At 56.8% G+C, this 17,856-nt stretch overlaps 1 protein-coding gene and 1 long non-coding RNA gene across 4 annotated transcripts in view; one reads left to right on the forward strand and one right to left on the reverse strand.

Annotated features, from left to right (window-relative positions):
• Nucleotides 1-17,856, forward strand: part of KCNT1 (potassium sodium-activated channel subfamily T member 1) — a 43,901-nt gene that overhangs the window by 17,895 nt on the left and 8,150 nt on the right. For all 3 annotated transcript variants that reach the window (XM_055541512.1, XM_055541513.1, XM_055541514.1), the window contains exons 11-23: nt 6,113-6,283; nt 6,628-6,764; nt 7,689-7,752; nt 7,863-7,971; nt 8,379-8,487; nt 9,251-9,400; nt 9,676-9,914; nt 10,159-10,393; nt 11,611-11,716; nt 13,679-13,851; nt 14,222-14,293; nt 14,400-14,534; nt 14,639-14,750. In XM_055541512.1, the coding sequence (XP_055397487.1) occupies nt 6,113-6,283; nt 6,628-6,764; nt 7,689-7,752; nt 7,863-7,971; nt 8,379-8,487; nt 9,251-9,400; nt 9,676-9,914; nt 10,159-10,393; nt 11,611-11,716; nt 13,679-13,851; nt 14,222-14,293; nt 14,400-14,534; nt 14,639-14,750 (1,812 nt within the window). The remainder of the gene's footprint in view (nt 1-6,112; nt 6,284-6,627; nt 6,765-7,688; nt 7,753-7,862; nt 7,972-8,378; nt 8,488-9,250; nt 9,401-9,675; nt 9,915-10,158; nt 10,394-11,610; nt 11,717-13,678; nt 13,852-14,221; nt 14,294-14,399; nt 14,535-14,638; nt 14,751-17,856) is intronic.
• Nucleotides 2,636-4,484, reverse strand: LOC129623695 (uncharacterized). The gene is made up of 2 exons (XR_008700625.1): nt 4,272-4,484; nt 2,636-3,252 (listed from the first exon to the last, which is right to left on the reverse strand). It is a non-coding gene; the product is annotated as an uncharacterized LOC129623695 (long non-coding RNA).

Genomic DNA, 17,856 nt, shown 5'->3' on the forward strand with positions numbered 1-17,856 from the left:
TGTCCACCAGAGGAAGCCTTCCACTGATGAAGAGGGGAGCGCTCCGCAGACCCAGCAGTTAGACCGATTGTGGAATGCAGCATAGGAGTGAGCCCAGGACAGGAAGACATTGTCTTGAGGATCCAACGGCAGACTCAGGATTTTTGGAGTCAGCAGAAGTAGACTCACATAGATTATCAGGCCCATCCGCTGCCCTTTGCTTAACTCTAGAGCTCGGGTCAGAGCCACAAGCTCCGCTAACTGAGCACTGGTTCCCTGGGGGAGAGATTTTGCTTCCAAAACCTGTTCAGCAGTCACCACAGCGTAACCTGCTTTACGCTTTCCATCCCAAACAAAAGAACTGCCATCTGTAAATATTTCCATGTCAGGATTGTCTAATGGGGTATCCTTTAGATCCTCCAGAGCTGCATAGTTTAAAGTTAGGAATTGAGAACAATCATGATCAGGTGTTTCATTTTCCTTCTCAGGAAGGAAAGTGGCAGGATTTAGATTTCCACAAACTTTAAGCTTAGTTTCTGGTCCTTCTAACAACAATGACTGATACTTAAGAAGCCTACTGTCTGTCATCCAAATACTAACCTTCGAATTTAAGATTCCACTCACATCATGAGAAGTCAGGACAGTAAGGTTTCGTCCATTAATTATTTTTAAAGCTTCAGGTGCTAATAAAGCCGCTGCCCCAATTACTCTTAGGCAGTGGGGCCACCCACGTGAAACTACATCTAATTCTCTGCTTGGATAAGCAATAGGTTGCTGGTGAGGCCCTCGGGGTTGTGTCAAAACTCCCAATGCCACACCTTTTCTTTCAGTGACAAACAAATTAAATTCTGACCCTGTGGGCAAGCTCAGAGCTGGAGCTTGCAGGAGAGCAGTCTGAAGAACCTTAAAAGCCTTTTGAGTTTCTGGAGACCAAACCAGTTTGTCGGTTTGGGCCTGCTGAGTTTCAGCTATAAGTTTATATAAAGACCAGGCAAATTCCCCATAACCCGGAATCCAAATGCGACAGTAACCTGTGATTCCCAAAAACCCTCTCAATTGTCTTAAAGTCATAGGTAGGGGGTGATTTAGTATAGGTTTAATTCTCTCAGGGCCTATGGGCCTAGTCCCTTCTGATATAATTAGGCCCAGATATCTAACTGACTGTTGACAAAGCTGAGCCTTTTCTCTTGATGCCTTGTAACCATAGCCTGCCAGAAAGTTTAAGAAATCTGAGGCTCGTGAACAAGCTTCCTCTGTCTCAGCATAGAGCAAACTATCATCTACATATAAAACCACCACTTCAGAGCTATTAAAGTTTTGTAGATCCCGTGACAAACTTTGTCCAAATAAGTGAGGACTGTCACGAAATCCCTGGGGCAAAACTGTCCAGGTTAACTGAGAAGCTGGTTGTGTAGGGTCTTCAAAGGCAAATAGAAATTGACTTTCTTCCGCCAAAGGCACTGAATAGAAGGCATCCTTTAAATCAATTACTGAGAAATATTTGGCCCGTTCAGGAATTTCAGACAATAGAGTATAAGGATTAGGCACCACGGGGTGTAAAGGAACTACAGCCTCATTTATTATTTGTAAATCTTGAACTAGTCTCCATTTACCATTCGATTTCTTTATACCCAAAATAGGAGTGTTGCAAGGACTGTTACAGGGAATTAATAATAGTCCCTGCTCCTTTAAATTTTCAATGATGGGTTTTAACCCTTCCTTAACTTCAGGTTTCAGTGGATACTGCTTATTATGTGGAAATACGTGTGGGTCTTTGAGCTTAACAACTACAGGAATAGCATTTTGTGCTCGACCCACAGATTTTCCATCAGCCCATACTCTAGGATTTACATTTTGTTCAACTAAAGGGAGAGAAAGGGAGGGCTCCATATTTATGAAAACAGAGGCATGGACCTTGCTCAGTATGCTGCTAAGCTGCTAAGTCACTTCAGTTGTGTCCAACTCTGTGCGACCCCATAGATGGCAGCCCACCAGGCTCCCCCATCCCTGGGATTCTCCAGGCAAGAACACTGGAGTGGGCTGCCATTGCTCAGTATATCCCTTCCCAAAAGGGGTGAGGGAGATTCTGGCACAATCAGAAACTCGTGTGAAAACAGCACAGAATCCCAGTTGCAAGATAAAGAAGAACTGAAATAATATCTTTTGGCTCGTCCAGACAGTCCCATTATGGAAGCGGATCGGGAAGAAAGTGGGCCAGGGGCTTCAGTAAGCACAGAATAAGTTGCCCCAGTATCTAAAAGAGACCCTCCAACTGGCCACGTTTGCTGTCCTCCAATGGAATACTGTGGCCATGCAGTATCACATAGGAAGACCAGGTGTGTCTTCTTTAAGCCCTGGGGATCAAATCTATCCCAGTTTTTCAGGATACAGATCAAAGGAGTGAGGCTGGAATTATGAGAAATGCTGGACTGGAAGAAACACAAGCTGGAATCAAGATTGCCAGGAGAAATATCAATAACCTCAGTTATGCAGATGACACCACCCTTATGGCAGAAAGTGAAGAGGAACTCAAAAGCTTCTTGATGAAAGTGAAAGTGGAGAGTGAAAAAGTTGGCTTAAAGCTCAACTTTCAGAAAACAAAGATCATGGCATCCGGTCCCACCACTTCGTGGGAAATAGATGGAGAAACAGTGGAAACAGTGTCAGACTTTATTTTTGGGGGCTCCAAAATCACTGCAGATGGTGACTGCAGCCATGAAATTAAAAGACGCTTACTCCTTGGAAGGAAAGTTATGACCAACCTAGATAGCATATTGAAAAGCAGAGACATTACTTTGCCAACAAAGGTTCGTCTAGTCAAGGCTATGGTTTTTCCTGTGGTCATGGATGGATGTGAGAGTTGGACTGTGAAGAAGGCTGAGTGCCGAAGAATTGATGCTTTTGAACTGTGGTGTTGGAGAAGACTCTTGAGAGTCCCTTGGACTGCAAGGAGATCCAACCAGTCCACTCTGAAGGAGATCAGCCCTGGGATTTCTTTGGAGGGAATGATGCTGAAGCTGAAACTCCAGTACTTTGGCCACCTCATGTGAAGAGTTGACTCCTTGGAAAAGACTCTGATGCTGGGAGGGATTGGGGGCAGGAGGAGAAGGGGACAACAGGGGATGAGATGGCTGGATGGCATCACTGACTCCATGGACGTGAGTCTGAGTGAACTCTGGGAGTTGGTGATGGACAGGGAGGCCTGGCGTGCTGCGATTCATGGGGTCGCAAAGAGTCGGACATGACTGAGTAACTGATCTGATCTGATCTGATCTGTAAGAGAGAAAAAAATCGACCAGCACCATTTTTTAACGGGAGGCGTCCCTCCCTGCTCTAGATGGGGGTGTAGACAGACGTTACACCAAAAGCTTTTCCTTCCTGGTCAGACTTAATCTGTCCCTTACCGACGCAGGCGCCGTACTCATCCCTCCCTGTTCTACCACCGAGATGGGGTGGGGATGTACCAGGGGTAGACTTGATAGCATCCCTACTTGACGTCCAGCTCTTCACCTTTAACCTTGCTTGCCTCTGATGTCACCCAGGGTGAATCAGAGTAACCTTCCATAATGCCTCCCAAGCTAAGACTACTAGGGGAAACATTCGTCACCTGAGTGCCTGTGCACAACCCTGAGTATTTCCTGACTACAATAAGACCGACGCAAACATAAAACTGAGATGTTCTTTCCAAGCATCACCACACCAGTATAACAGCCTCCTCTGATCCACTAAGAGCTGGCGTTATCAAAGAAAAAAAAAACCCATTGCAGTCCCAATCTGAGTAACCTTTAACCTCAGAGATGTTCTGGGAGCTAGAGCTCCATCTAGCTTCCGAACTCCCAATTCCTAGCGAGGCTAGGCGCTTTCCGACTACCAATCCCAGTATGGGACCTAAGCCGCAGTACACAATAACAGTATAGATCACAAGTCCCTTGAAAGTCTATGATCCGATAGATTAAGTTAGTACTTCTAATTCCCAAGGAGTTATGAAATAGTTAAAGAGACCGAAAAGTTTGACCGAGAAAGGAGGGTTCGGTCCACACACTTTGCCCATTTCTGGTCAGTTCCCAAAGGAGACATTGGGTGCCTCTTGGCATTGGCAGGTTGGTATAATGCCCCGACAGGTTTCTGCCATAAGCCATATGAGATCACCGTGGAACCGCAGAGCAGGGCTCCTTACTTGCTTCACGCAGGGCATGCCATTCATTCACACAAGCACACCGTAGAGTTAGTAAAGCACAGCAGAAAATGTGTTCGCTAAGAGAACAAAGAACTAAAGCTCCAAGCATCCTTACCTTGTCCTGAAGGATCCCGGACGAGCCCCCAAGATGAAAGGTTGTTGTTGAATCACGCGAAGACACCGGGATTCTTGGCCCCCGGAGGAGAAGAATTCAATCCGGGGCCAGAGACGAGGCTAGCTCGCTCAGAGCTTTTGTGTAATAAAGTTTTATTAAAGTATAAAGGAGATAGAGAAAGCTTCTGACATAGGCATCAGAAGGGGGCAGAAAGAGTACCCGCTTGCTAGTGTTAACAATGAAGTTATATAATCCAAAGAATGTCTGGAGGTTGTAAAGACCTCATCAGACCTACTCCCATAATTTACATTTTAAGATAACACTGTCCTCAGGCAGGATACATCCTTGTAAAGACCAGGTCTACTCCCATAATTTACATTTTAAGATAACAGAAGGTTTAATCCAAAGACTGTCCTTAGGCAGGATACATTATTGTTATATAATCCTAAGGAGTGGAGAAAGAAAAAAAAGTTTTTCCTTTCTTCCTCCTTGAGAATTCCAGACCCCTCTCTCCTTGGGGACCCCTAGACTCCCTATCAACCTGCCTAGGAAATGATTCTCTCAGGGCTGGAACCCAACTGTCTGCCATCAGAGCCCCGACTCTGCACAGGTCTCAGGGATCACCCTGGGGTCTCTGGCCCCTCCCAGCAGGACCCAGTTCTGTGCTTCAAGGCCACGGGGTCTTGTTACTAGAACCTGCTGCTGCTGAGTCACTTCAGTCGTGTCTGACTCTGTGCGACCCCATAGATGGCAGCCCACCAGGCTCCACCATCCTTGGGATTCTCTAGGCAAGAAGACTGGAGTGGGTTGCCATTTCCTTCTCCAACGCATGAAAGTAAAAAGTGAAAGTGAAGTCGCTCAGTAGTGTCTGACTCTTTGCGACCCCATGGACTGCAGCCCACCAAGCTCCTCTGTCCATGGGATTTTCCAGGCAAGAGTACTGGAGTGAGTGGCCATTGCCTTCTACAATAGATACTCAATAAATTCAATGAGATGATCTTAACCTAGATATAGTACATCAACCAGAGCAGGTGAGCATGAGTGGAGGTGGCTGCTGGCACTGATTTTAAATCATGTGAGAAAAATGAACAACCTCAGTGCTTGGGATGAAAATAGTCAGAGACTTTCATGGGACCTGGCTGTCACCTACAGACATGGAATCAGACTGTAGAGGGAGGTCCTGGGCGGGTCAGCACCACGACAGCTCCGCAGGGCCCTGGCATTCCCCCTCACCCCGCCCACCTTTATGTCTCTGTCATTGTCCTATTTTTAAAAAGGGTTCCCAACACCCAAAGCTCATAGTCAGGAGGTGTGGGCCAGGGTAGATGTAGGCTGCTGCCTCGAATCACCCACAAACTTGACTTGGGCTCAGGACCACGGTACTCAAAGTGTTCCTTCCACATGGGAAGTCTGGGTCCCTAATTCTGTGGCTGAGAATTCTCTAAGACCCATCCAGGTTTCTCCAAATGTGTTTCAGGTGTGGACAGAGACCCAGAGGTCATGTAGTTACCTGGATGTCCAGAGTACGTGCTTTAGCATCCACTAACAGTCAGTTGGCCATCTGGGGCCGGGAGCTGGACTTGCCGCATATCTGCTACCCCACACATGGGCCAGACCATCCACTGTGCCCCCACCTGTCCCCCTTGGGTTACCTGTGCCACAAATATCCAAGGCCTTCCGAGACATGGTCAGGACAGGGCTCCATTCTCGCCCTGCCTCCTCTGGCTTGCTCTGGTCTCCAACCTTCATGCCCAGCATGGGCTGGCTATCAGCCTTCTTGCCCTGCCCTGTGCTGTCGCAGTTCCTGGAGCCCCAGGCCACCTGGCGCTCACACGCTTTACCTGCAGTTTGAGGAACTCGTCTACCTGTGGATGGAGCGGCAGAAGTCGGGGGGCAACTACAGCCGCCACCGGGCCCAGACGGAGAAGCATGTGATCCTGTGCGTGAGCTCCCTCAAGATCGACCTGCTCATGGACTTTCTGAACGAGTTCTACGCGCATCCACGGTTGCAGGTGAGGCCCCGCCCCTGGTCCCACCCTGCTGCAGGTGAGGCCCCACCCCACTGCATGTGAGGCCCCGCCCACGGTCCCACCCACAGCTGCGGTGAGGCCCCGCCCACAGCCCCATCGGGACCCAGAACCCCCTGAGCTCTCTGGGCCTCTGTTTCCCTGCTTGTGGGGTGGAGTCTGGATGGTCTCCCTCATTGTAGGGAGTGGGTCTGTGGCGTCCTGCCTTCCTACCGTCACAGAGAAGGCTGGGGGTTCCAAGAGGCCATACAGAGGTGAAAACAGTAGGAAGGCAGGGTGGGCAGGGCGCCGGCGAGCTTGCCAGGGGGCTGACGGTGCCCTACCTGCAGGACTACTACGTCGTCATCCTGTGCCCCACGGAGATGGACATCCAGGTTCGCAGGGTCCTGCAGATCCCACTGTGGTCCCAGCGGGTCATCTACCTCCAGGGCTCCGCGCTCAAGGATCAGGACCTCATGCGGGCCAAGTGAGCGCCGGGTTGCGGGGAGGGTGCGGTCCTGCGCCGGCCAGCCTAAGCGGCGGCCCTGAGCACTACACCAGCCGGAAGGGGCCATCAGCCGGGCGGCAGCTCCAGCTTTGTGCCTGCTGCCCGCCCAGGCCAGCCGGGCCCCTCACTGACCCCCGCATAGCCTCCTGGGCAAGCCCACCAGCTCCTCTCCCACCTGCCTGGCTGTGTTTGGGGGTGAGGCGGGGGCTGCTACTGCTGCACCTTGGGTGGGAAGCTGAGGCTGTGGGTGGATATTCTTCTAAAGATGAGGTGACAGGGTGACTTGAGGTAAGGAGACTGAGTTGTGAACAGAACTTTCCAGAATCTGCTGCAGCACATTCTGAGACACCCGGGAGGGGGCCCCCGACCCACCCCCGGAAGGGCCCTCCCATCCCCCGCCACTCGTCACCATTTTATTACAGAGCCTGATGTAACCTTCGTGGTGAAACGGTAAACATGTGGGTTGTATGGAGGCCAAGGCGGCAGGATCCCGGGTAGCCAGGGCCCCCATCCACGCATCTCCTGAGCCCAGGAATCAAGGGCCCGACAGGGACAAGTAGGGGGTGCAGGGTGATGAGGAGCGAGGCGCCAGGCCTCCCTGCCCTGGGGCAAGTGGACCCTCTCTCAGGCGGCCTTTCTGCAGCCAGGGGCTGGGGGCGGGGCATGAGGGGAGCAGACCTGGCCATCCCCAGACCTCTGGCAGCCTGTCCCAGAAGGGGACAGGACAGCAGGCGGGGTCCAGCATCTCTGCCACAAAGTGCACCCCCTTCCATGCCTCAGCCCCACCCTGAGTGTGTAGGGGCCCATCCTCAGCCCGTCCAGGGCTGGTCAGAGCGAGGCGGGGTCCTGATGGCCCAGACAGGGACTGCTGGTCCTGTGGTGCTCAGACCTGGTGCTTTGCAGGATGGACAACGGGGAGGCCTGCTTTATTCTCAGCAGCCGGAACGAGGTGGACCGCACCGCGGCGGTGAGTGCCCCCTGGCCACCGGCCCCGCGCCTGCCCGCCAGCCAAAGGGGCAGAGCCCCTCTCCCAGCCTGCTGGCTGCCCTCAGCAGTGACCGTGGCCTCCCTGCTCAGGACCACCAGACCATACTGCGTGCCTGGGCCGTGAAGGACTTTGCCCCGAACTGCCCCCTCTACGTCCAGATCCTCAAGCCTGAGAACAAGTTTCATGTCAAGTTTGCAGGTACGTTTGGCCAGGAGAGGGGGCACCCGTGTGGTCCAAGGGGAGCATGCTGGGGGCAGGGGTGGGGTTGAGGCAGAGCCCATGCAGGTGCTGCACCTGGGAGCCTGGGGGTCAGTGAGGGCAGGGGCCAAGGGCAGGGGAGGGGCAGGAACACCATCTGATGAGCACCTCTAGGGTGAACAGATCTATGCTGGACACCTGGGGGGCAAAAGGTGTTGCCAGCTCCCTCCCCCCACGCCCAGCCCTGGAGCTCTCCGCCAAGCCTGGGAAACCACCACAGAAGAGCAAGGAGAATTAACAGGCTCGGGAAAGTGGGGCGCTGGAGGGAGCCTTCTAGGGAGACAAGGGGGCGCCTACTGTGGGGGACAGTGAGAAGCACTCAGTGACCCTGACCTTCCTGCCCGCAGAGCACGTGGTGTGCGAGGAGGAGTGCAAGTATGCCATGCTGGCCCTCAACTGCATCTGCCCAGCCACGTCCACCCTCATCACCCTGCTGGTGCACACGTCCCGCGGCCAGTGAGTTCTGCCCTGGGACCACCACGTGGCATGCAGCGTGCTGCCCGGGAGAGGAGCAGACACTGGAGGCAGGGGACGTGTTGAGGAGCCTGTGATGGGAGGGGGTGAGGAGCCCGAGATGGGAGGGGGTGGCGACCTGGGAGGACCCAGCTGGGAAGCAGTAGGTGCCTTGCCAGGAGTGGGAGCTGGGGGCGGCCTTGGGGCTGCAGGGAATCACAGGCAGGGCCCTCCATGAAGCAGAGGCCCTAGTGGGGGTGGGGGGCTCAGGAGAGCCAGCGAGTCTAGAAACAGCGATAGGGGCAGGGGCAGGGGGGTGGTTGGGGGACGCGCTTGGCCTGTGGGAGAAGGCGCGTTGGTGTTCAGCACCTGAGCTGGGGTCCCAGGTAGAGCGGGAGGTGAGGGGCTGTCCTGGGACAGAGGAGGAGTGCCATCTTTTCTCTAGCAAGACACCCCAACGGGTGGCCTTGGCTCCTTGTGGGGCCTGGGAGGCCCTCGGGGAGGAACCAAGATGTCGGAGGACCCACAGGCCACAGAAGCCGGTCTTGACTCTGAAACCTTTTGACACCCCCTGAAAGCTGGACCATTATGTTCACAGCTCTTTAAAACTGGCGGAGGGACCCATCAGGCCACACCCGGGTCTAGTCTCCCACAGACGGGGAGGGGCGGGGTCAGGGGTCACGTTGGCTTCCACCCACCCTGGAAGCCTGGAAGCGGCCAGGCCAGGCGGGGCAACGGTGGGGGTGACTTCCTGCCCGCGCCCCAGGGAAGGCCAGGACTCGCCAGAGCAGTGGCAGCGCATGTACGGACGCTGCTCGGGCAACGAGGTCTACCACGTGCGGATGGGGGACAGCAAGTTCTTCCGCGAGTACGAGGGCAAGAGCTTCACCTACGCAGCCTTCCACGCGCACAAGAAGTACGGCCCCTTGCACCCTGTCCTTGCCCGGGAGGGAGGGAGCGCTGAGCTGGACTCGGAGGCGGAAGTGGGCGGGGCCTCGCCCACCGTCGGGTGGGTGGGCGGGGCCTTGGGGTCGGACGCCACGCCCACTCAGCGTGAGACCTGCGCCCAGCGCCTCTCTCTGAGGCAACCCTCGGTGGGTCTTCGGGGTCAAGCGGGAAGAGGTCCTGACCCCCACGAGGAGCCCGAGAGGGGCAGCTCTGGGCTCCACCCCCGTCCGTCCGTCCGCCCAGGTACGGCGTGTGCCTCATCGGCCTGAAGCGCGAGGACAACAAGAGCATCCTGCTGAACCCGGGCCCACGGCACATCCTGGCGGCCTCCGACACCTGCTTCTACATCAACATCACCAAGGAGGAGAACTCGGCCTTCATCTTCAAGCAGGAGGAAAAGCAGAAGAGGAAGGGCTTCGCGGGGCAGGGGCTGTACGAGGGCTCATCCCGCCTGCCCGTGCACAGCATCATCGCCTCCATGGGTGAGACCGGGCACCCGCTCCCGCCTGGGCAAGCGGGCAGGGGCCCCGCCCGGAGACCCCAGTCCTCAGGCCTGCACGTAACCCTGGGCAAGCCCCCTCTCTCTGGGCCTCAGTTTGCACATCGGTCCGGTGGGGTCATCCCTGCCTTCCTATGGGGACATCACTGCCAGCACTGGGAGGGAGCCTCCACCCCCAGGACAGTCCCGGGAGGGGCTGCCAGCCAAGTCCAGCCACTCTGTTCCAGGGACAGTGGCCATGGACCTCCAGAACACGGAGTGCCGGCCCACACAGAGTGGCGGGGGCAGCGGGGGCAGCAAGCTGGCGCTCCCCACAGAGAACGGCTCGGGCAGCCGGCGGCCCAGCATCGCGCCCGTGCTGGAGGTGGCTGACAGCTCGGCCCTGCTGCCCTGCGACCTGCTGAGTGACCAGTCAGAGGACGAGATGACGCCGTCGGAGGACGAGGGGCTGTCCATGGTGGAGTGAGTGTCTCAGGGCGGGGGGAAGACAGGCGCGCTCCAAGGGTGAGGGGAGGCACAGCATGTGCGTGCCTGGTGCCCAGGAAGAGGGGCCGCCAGCACTGGGCCTGAACCCATGCTCTGAACCAGGCTTCCAAACAGCCTCTGCGGAGACCTTGCTTGGCAAGTGGAATCTGGGGACCCAGCTCCTGGGCAGGAAGGCTGTGCTGTACCCCCTCACCCCTCGTCCTCCTCAGCCTCGCACTCTGGGCCGGCAGCCAGACCTGAGTACCACAGCCTACTTGATCAAGGCGGCTGCACTCTGAGCACGGTCTGCGGAGCCCTGGGTGAAGTGCCGTCCATGTCTGGAGACTGCTGGCCCACGCTGAGCTGTCATGCTGCTCTGGGTTTGAGTCCAGATCTTCCTCTGAGATCATGAGACGGAAAAGACCCCAGTGTGTCCTGGAGTCTCAGCCACTTGGCCTCGTCCCGAACAGATAGGCAGCACCTGACCCCAGGGCCATGGCCAGTCACAGGCCTGCACGGCCTGTCCCTCTCAGCTGGGCTGTCAGCGTGCTGTGGCCACTCTCTGCTCCTGCCTCTGTCCCTGGGGTGGAGTCAACGCACTTTAAAGATGGGTTGCTGGCACTGGGTCCAAGATCAAGGGGGCTCTGCAGGGCTCCTGCACACTCGGAGCAGGTGGCAGACTGGCCTCTAACGCTACCTCCCTTAAGCCAACTGGAGGCCGAGCAGAAGGCCAGCCCCTCTCCAGGTGGCCTGGTGGCCTACCACCCCACATGTCTGCACTGGGCACTGAGGGGCCAGCGGGAAGGTGGGGGGCAGCCTGTGGGGCACTCAGCCCAGCCTGGCCGCCAGTAGAACAGGGGCCAAGGGCCAGCATCTGCCCCAGCGTTGGGGCACTGGGAACACCAGGGTAGGGGAACCCCTTAAGGCTCTTCCGTGGCTCTCAGGCCTGTGTGAGCTCATGTGTGTGTTTGTGTGTGTGTGTGCATTGCATGGAATCTCCTTCGATCTCGAGGGAACAGACACAGGTCCTGGTCACAGCCCTCCTTCCTGCCTAGGGGTTGAACATAGGGGTCCTGGGGCTTCCTGGGCTGGAGGGGCGGTGGTGAGGCTCTGAGTGCCCCAGCCCAGTCTGGTCTGCGAGGCCTGGCGCCCCCGTGTGGCCACCCAGGGTGCGGGGCACATGTCTGAGGTTCCTGTCTCTCCCACTCCTCCAGGTATGTGAAGGGCTACCCTCCTAACTCACCCTACATCGGCAGCTCCCCCACCCTGTGCCACCTCCTGCCCGTGAAAGCCCCCTTCTGCTGCCTGCGGCTGGACAAGGTGGGTCACAGCAAAGATGGGGAGGCAGCAGGGACCCTGAGGACATCCTGACTCAAGTCCACCTCCCCAGTGTCTAGTCCTCTGAGGGGGGCAGGTTCCCTCCCTCCTGCATCCACATGCGTGTCTGAGGCGAGGGTGTGCCTCTCCTGACCACAGTCCACTTACCAGCACCAGGATGTGTGTGTCAGACCCTCAGCCCACAGTCCAGCTGCCCTTCTTGCCAGAGCCAGTCCTGACCCACTTCTGCGTGCCCGTCATGCCTGCCTCCCTCCATCTCAAGGCTCCTCGCCCCCACCTTCCCTGGGTTTCTCCCATATTTGGGGAGTGCAGTCATCGATTCGGTGGAGCGTCCCTGAAGGGGGGCAACTCAGCCTTTGCACGGGGGCAAGGGCTGGTCCCCCCAGAGGTGCCACATCCTCTGGGAGGCCTCCCTGCAATGCTGCCTTAGAGCACGTGGTTCGGGTCCACACCTGGTCTCCCTGGAGGAAATATAGCTTCACCTTTGCAGTCAGGACGTCACTGTGGGGAGACACGTGGGGACCGGGTACAAAAACTGCTCATCACAGACCCCCTGATGCGTTTCCTCTGTAGTTGATGGATGCAGGTTCCAGTTCCTTCCATGTTTGTGTCCACTTTTCCCCGTGAAGAGATTCTTCACCTTTCTTAGCCATTTGGGTACATCAGTGTGGACTCACTGTTTCACTCAGTAAACCTGCTGTGCATTACTGCAACGTCGGCTTTCTGTGCGGATCCTGCTGGTTTTGACACTCAGACTTTCCTGGTTTTGCTGATGGGGCCTCCAGGTCTTTCCGTCGTGTCTCCTGGTCTGTGAAGATGTCTGTGCTTCCGAACTAATGGTGCCTGCCCCCCCTTTTTGTTCCTACTCCAGTCCTGGGACTGGCTGCTGCTCCAAGAAACCTGATTCCTGTTAGTGGAAACCACATTTAGAAACAAGATGGGGTGCTCACTGCTGCCCTGCATCTGAGCCTCTCTGCAAAGAGCTAGAAAGTGGGCACACACACAACAGAACATGTACACACATGACAAAATGTGCACACACATAAAAAAAGTGTACATACCACTTGACAGAATGTATACACATATGACAAAACATGCACACATAAAACATGCACCCACAACAGAATGTACACACATGACAAAACATGTACACACAAACATGTATACATATGCACGTGCTACAGAACATTTACACACATGGCAGGACATGTGCACACAAAATGTGTACACACACGCACACACTATGGAATGTGTATACACATGACAAAATGTATGTATACACACATGTATACACATGCACACACTACAGAATGTGTACACACAGGACAAAACATGCACACACAAAATGTGTATACACGCGAGAGAATGTGTATACACATAATATGTGTGTACACACGAGAGAATGTTATACACATAAGAAATGCACACACACATACAAAACATGTACACACATGTACACACTATGGAATGTGTATATACATGACAAAATGTGTGTGTACACACACAAAACATATACACATGCACACACTACAGAATGTGTACACACATGACAACATGCACACTCAAAAACGTGTATATGCACATGAGAGAATGTGTATATACATAAGACGTGTGCACACACGAAAGAATGTTATACACATAAGAAACGTACACACACATACAAAACGTGTACACACATGCACACACTGCAGAATGTGTACACACAAGACAAAATGTGCACAAATACAAATGTGTCCATGCAGACACATCTGTGTCTGCATCTGCTAAGGCCACAAGCTCACAGACACCTCCCTTCCCACCCCCGCAGGGCCCCAGCTCGCTCTGGGGGGTATGGTGGATGGCTGGCGTGTAGCCCCGGAGATACCAGGTGCCATTTGGCCTCAGGCTTCCCTGGAGCACCCTCCCTCCCCCTCCATGGTTGATTCCAGCGTTCTCCCCTTCCAGGGCTGCAAGCACAACAGCTACGAAGATGCCAAGGCCTACGGCTTCAAGAACAAGCTGATCATTGTCTCGGCGGAGACCGCGGGCAATGGGCTGTACAACTTCATCGTGCCGCTGCGCGCCTACTACCGGCCTCGCCGGGAGCTCAACCCCATTGTGCTGCTGCTGGACAACAAGTGAGGGGCAGAGGGCAGGGCATGGGTGCCCTCACCTTTGGTGGGGAGTGGGGGGAGCGGCCCCACCCCACCTGCCCCTTCCCACACCCTGGTGCTGCTCCATCATCCTCCCCATGACCATGAACCTCCCCCAGGGTGCACCCCAGCACCTGTACCCCCAGAGGCCTGCCAGCCCAGAGCTCAGGGTCCAGTCTCAGCTGTCCTGGGGCCTTGGTTTCCCCTTGGGGACAATAAAGAGCAGCCCCGTTGGCCTCTAAAGACCCCCCGGTCCAAGCCATCGTGGTCCTGGGGCCCCTGCTCCGCCCAGGTCAGAACTGGTGTGGGGGTGGAGGAGCCGGGTGGATGCCTGCAGGCCCTGCTGTGCCCACAGGCCCGACCACCACTTCCTGGAGGCCATCTGCTGCTTTCCCATGGTCTACTACATGGAGGGCTCCGTGGACAAGTAAGGCGCCTCCCGGCAGGAGGACCCCCACCCTGCTCTCCTCCCCCTGGGCAGGGCGCCCAAGACCAAGTAGGGGGCGGCCGCACCCACGGGCATGTCCCCACAGCCTGGACAGCCTGCTGCGGTGCGGCGTCATCTATGCGGACAATCTGGTGGTGGCAGACAAGGAGAGCACCATGAGTGCCGAGGAGGACTACATGGCCGATGCAAAGACCATCGTCAACGTGCAGACCATGTTCCGGTGAGGCGCCGGGGTCACCCTGAGCTTCCCCTCGTCGGCGGCCAGGGGCCCCACCCTGAGCCCCTCCCCATGTCCATGACCAGGACCGCCCCCCCGCCCCCCAGGCTCTTCCCCAGTCTCAGCATCACCACCGAGCTCACCCACCCGTCCAACATGCGGTTCATGCAGTTTCGCGCCAAGGACAGCTACTCTCTGGCTCTCTCTAAACTGGAGAAGGTGAGTAGCCCCTTGCAAACCACCGCTTCCCCTCCCACCCCCATATGAAGTGCCCCTTCTGACTCTGCCCAGCTGAGGGCCTGCACCAGGCCTGGAGGGTGTGGGTGCCTGCCCTCCTCCTGCAGGGTTCTAGTCCCATTGTGAGGCTCTCGAACGTGCAGCCCAGAGACTTTAGGGTCCTCGGCCAGGAGGGGACATCGTCCCCTTAAGGCAAGGTCCATCCCGGCCTTGTGCTTGGCCAAGGCTGCTGGTTACACCAGAAATTACTAACCCAGTGACACCAGCCCTGACACCACACCCACGTCTGAGCCGTGTCTGTTCTGTCAAATGCCGGCGGGGGCGTGTTCATCCTGGTACCGACGAGGGCGCTGGGACCAGAGCGGGGAGTGGTTGCCTCAGGTCACGCAGTGGGTCAGAGGCCAGGACAGCAGGGGCCTGGGGGGCACGGGGACCCGCCAGGGACCAGTGGTGCCGCCCTGGCATGTTTGTGGGCCCCAGGCCCTCCCGAGCCCCCTGTCTGGGTCAGTGTAGCACTGCCCTCCACGGAGAGGCAGGGCCCCGCTCAGGTGGCCCCAGGTGAGACCAGGAAACAGGTGGGCTGCTACCGAGCAGACCCGGCTAATGAAGTCGGGGGCAGTGACCATTCCCTGCGAGCCCAGATGGGGGTCCTTGTCGGGGGGCAGCTTGCATTTGCATGGCTGACCCCACACCAGGCCAGGCCTGGCCCCAAAAGCAGACAGAGGGGCAGCGCAGGAGCTCCACCTGCCCAGAACCCAGGTGGACGACGGAAGTGCGTTTTGCCAGGAGGCCCATGGTGGCCCCGGAGCCCCTTGGTCGGTAGCCGGAGGCCTCAGTCAGCTGCCGAGGAGCTCGGGCTGTCCTGCCCCTGGAGGAGGCTTGGCCTGCACCCCACACGACAGCCCATTGGAGCCCACTCAGAGCCACTTCCTACCAGCCCGTGAGCTGATCCTCCGTCTGCTCAAACTGAGACTGTGGGCATCGGAAGCGGCCCCAGCCAGGACTGTGTCCAGGTGCTTGGGCCAGTCTGACCCAGTTCAGGCAGGATGACCAGCACAGAACTGGGGTCAGGGCTGACATCCTGGTGCTGGTCCTCACTTGCCGCCAGTTCCCTATGGGCCTTGCACCGTCACCTGTTCAGCCAGTGGGCTTGAAATAGATCCATCAGCAGACACTGCCCTTCCACAGCAGACACCACAAGTCAACCCCTACTTTGCCCTCTGTGGCAGGCATCACCAGTTGACCACACCTTCCACCTTCCCCTGCAGCATCACCTCCAGGGAGGGGCAGGGGCAGGGGCGGCCCACTCCCCACCTCGTCCTCTGGTTTTATGATGGGGAGAGAAGTTAGCAAGTGAGCACGTGTGACCTGGGGAGGCTGCAGCCCAGGGTTGAAGGCCATGCCGATGGATACGCTGGGCAGGGCCAGGCGTGTGCAGTGCCTGGGGGCTGAGGACAGAGGGGCACAGAGCCACGTGATCCACCCCCTCTGGAGAGATGGTCAGAGCCGGTGCCTCCCCCGATCTATGCACACAGAAGATTCCACAGAGGATGGAGTGGGAATGTGGCATCACGCTGTACATACCATCTGGATGAGGGGAGTCCTGTTTCATGAGCGGAAACTGCAGGAACATCGGAAACGCTTCTGGCATTCAGATCAACATGCTTCCCCGAGATCAAAGTGGCACTAGGGCGGGGGTGGGGGTAGGGGATTCAGGAAGGCGTGGAGGGCAGTGGCTGCATCTCCCTGGAGGTTCTCAGGAAGGTCTCCCAGAGGCTGGGCCACTGCCCACCCCACTCCCCACCCCGTCCCCAGACTCAGGTTCCTGGTGGCATCATCGTTTAAATATCCTCGGCACCCGTGACAGTGACGTCGACCAGGGCCCAGCCTGCCCGTTCAGTCCTGCTCCTTCCAGACACGTGGTTCTCAGAAGGGCTCGTCCACGTGGGTTCCCATGTCTCGCTGTGACCTGTGACCTCAGAGCTTGGGCTACAGCCTCCAGTTCCTCCGTGGCCACTACAGAACAGGCAGCATGAAGCCACTGAAACATCAAGCCTTCCTTCGTCCACAGTCTCCCTGGACCCGCCCTCAGTCTTTGCTTCTCAAACCATTCACTGTTCTTAGTGAAGGGAAACTGACAGCTTTAATGATCTTGGGAGTCTCCCCGCTTGTCCTCATAGCATGCGACGGGAGCGTGCAGCCTGGGGTCAGCAGGCCACGTGGGTTGGATTCCGGGGCTTGTCCATGATTTGTTCTTTCGGGACAGCAAAACGCCGCTCAGGACTGACACACTGTTTCCCTCTTGGACACCCACGTGCCAGCACGCCCTCAGGCTCCCTGCTGCTGGGGAGGGACAGAGGTGAGGCCCCTGCCCCAGTGTTTGTCTGCCCTGCCGGCCGCCAGCCGAGCTTGCAGGAGGAAGCTGCCACAGCAGGGAGCAGCCCCAGGAGAAGGCCCCGGGAGGGCTCCTGCGTCCCACCTTCTGTCTGTGTGGAGCATGTTCTGGTCCCGAGGGAAGGATGACTTCCTGGGCTCAGAGGCACCCCTCAGTTGTAAGCCAACCTCATGCGGTGGAGACACGCGCCGAAAAAGTTAGCGTCCCAGAACCAGCACGGAGTGGGAAACACGACTCGGTGAAGGACGCTGAGATGGAGGAGGCCCTGGTTCGCCCCGGGGCCCCACGCCATCACCAGGGCGCTTGCAAGAGGGAGGCCAGAGGTCAGCCTGCCAACCCTGGAGGTGGAGGAAGGGCCCAGGGCCATGGTTGGCTTCTAGAAAATGGGAAAGGTGCAGGAAAGGAGTCTCCTGGCCAGGCAGGGGTGGGGGAGTTGGTCACCGGCGGGAGCCCTGTGACACCTGACTCCAGCCCCACATATGCGAACGGACTCACAAAGTCTGATACCATGAGAGAAGAACCGTGTGATTCTGAGCTGCGGGTCTAAGGAATCCACGTGGGGTCTTGCGACGCTGTGCTCACAGGGGAGGCGGGAGCTGTGACACGTGTCGCTGCTCACGCGCACGCCTTGCTGTCCTCGCCACCTCACTCACAGGACATGAGCTCCAGGACTAGTTGCTATGAGAGTCAAGG

This window comes from Bubalus kerabau, chromosome 11 (assembly GCF_029407905.1).
Source record: "Bubalus kerabau isolate K-KA32 ecotype Philippines breed swamp buffalo chromosome 11, PCC_UOA_SB_1v2, whole genome shotgun sequence".
NCBI lineage: Eukaryota > Metazoa > Chordata > Mammalia > Artiodactyla > Bovidae > Bubalus > Bubalus kerabau.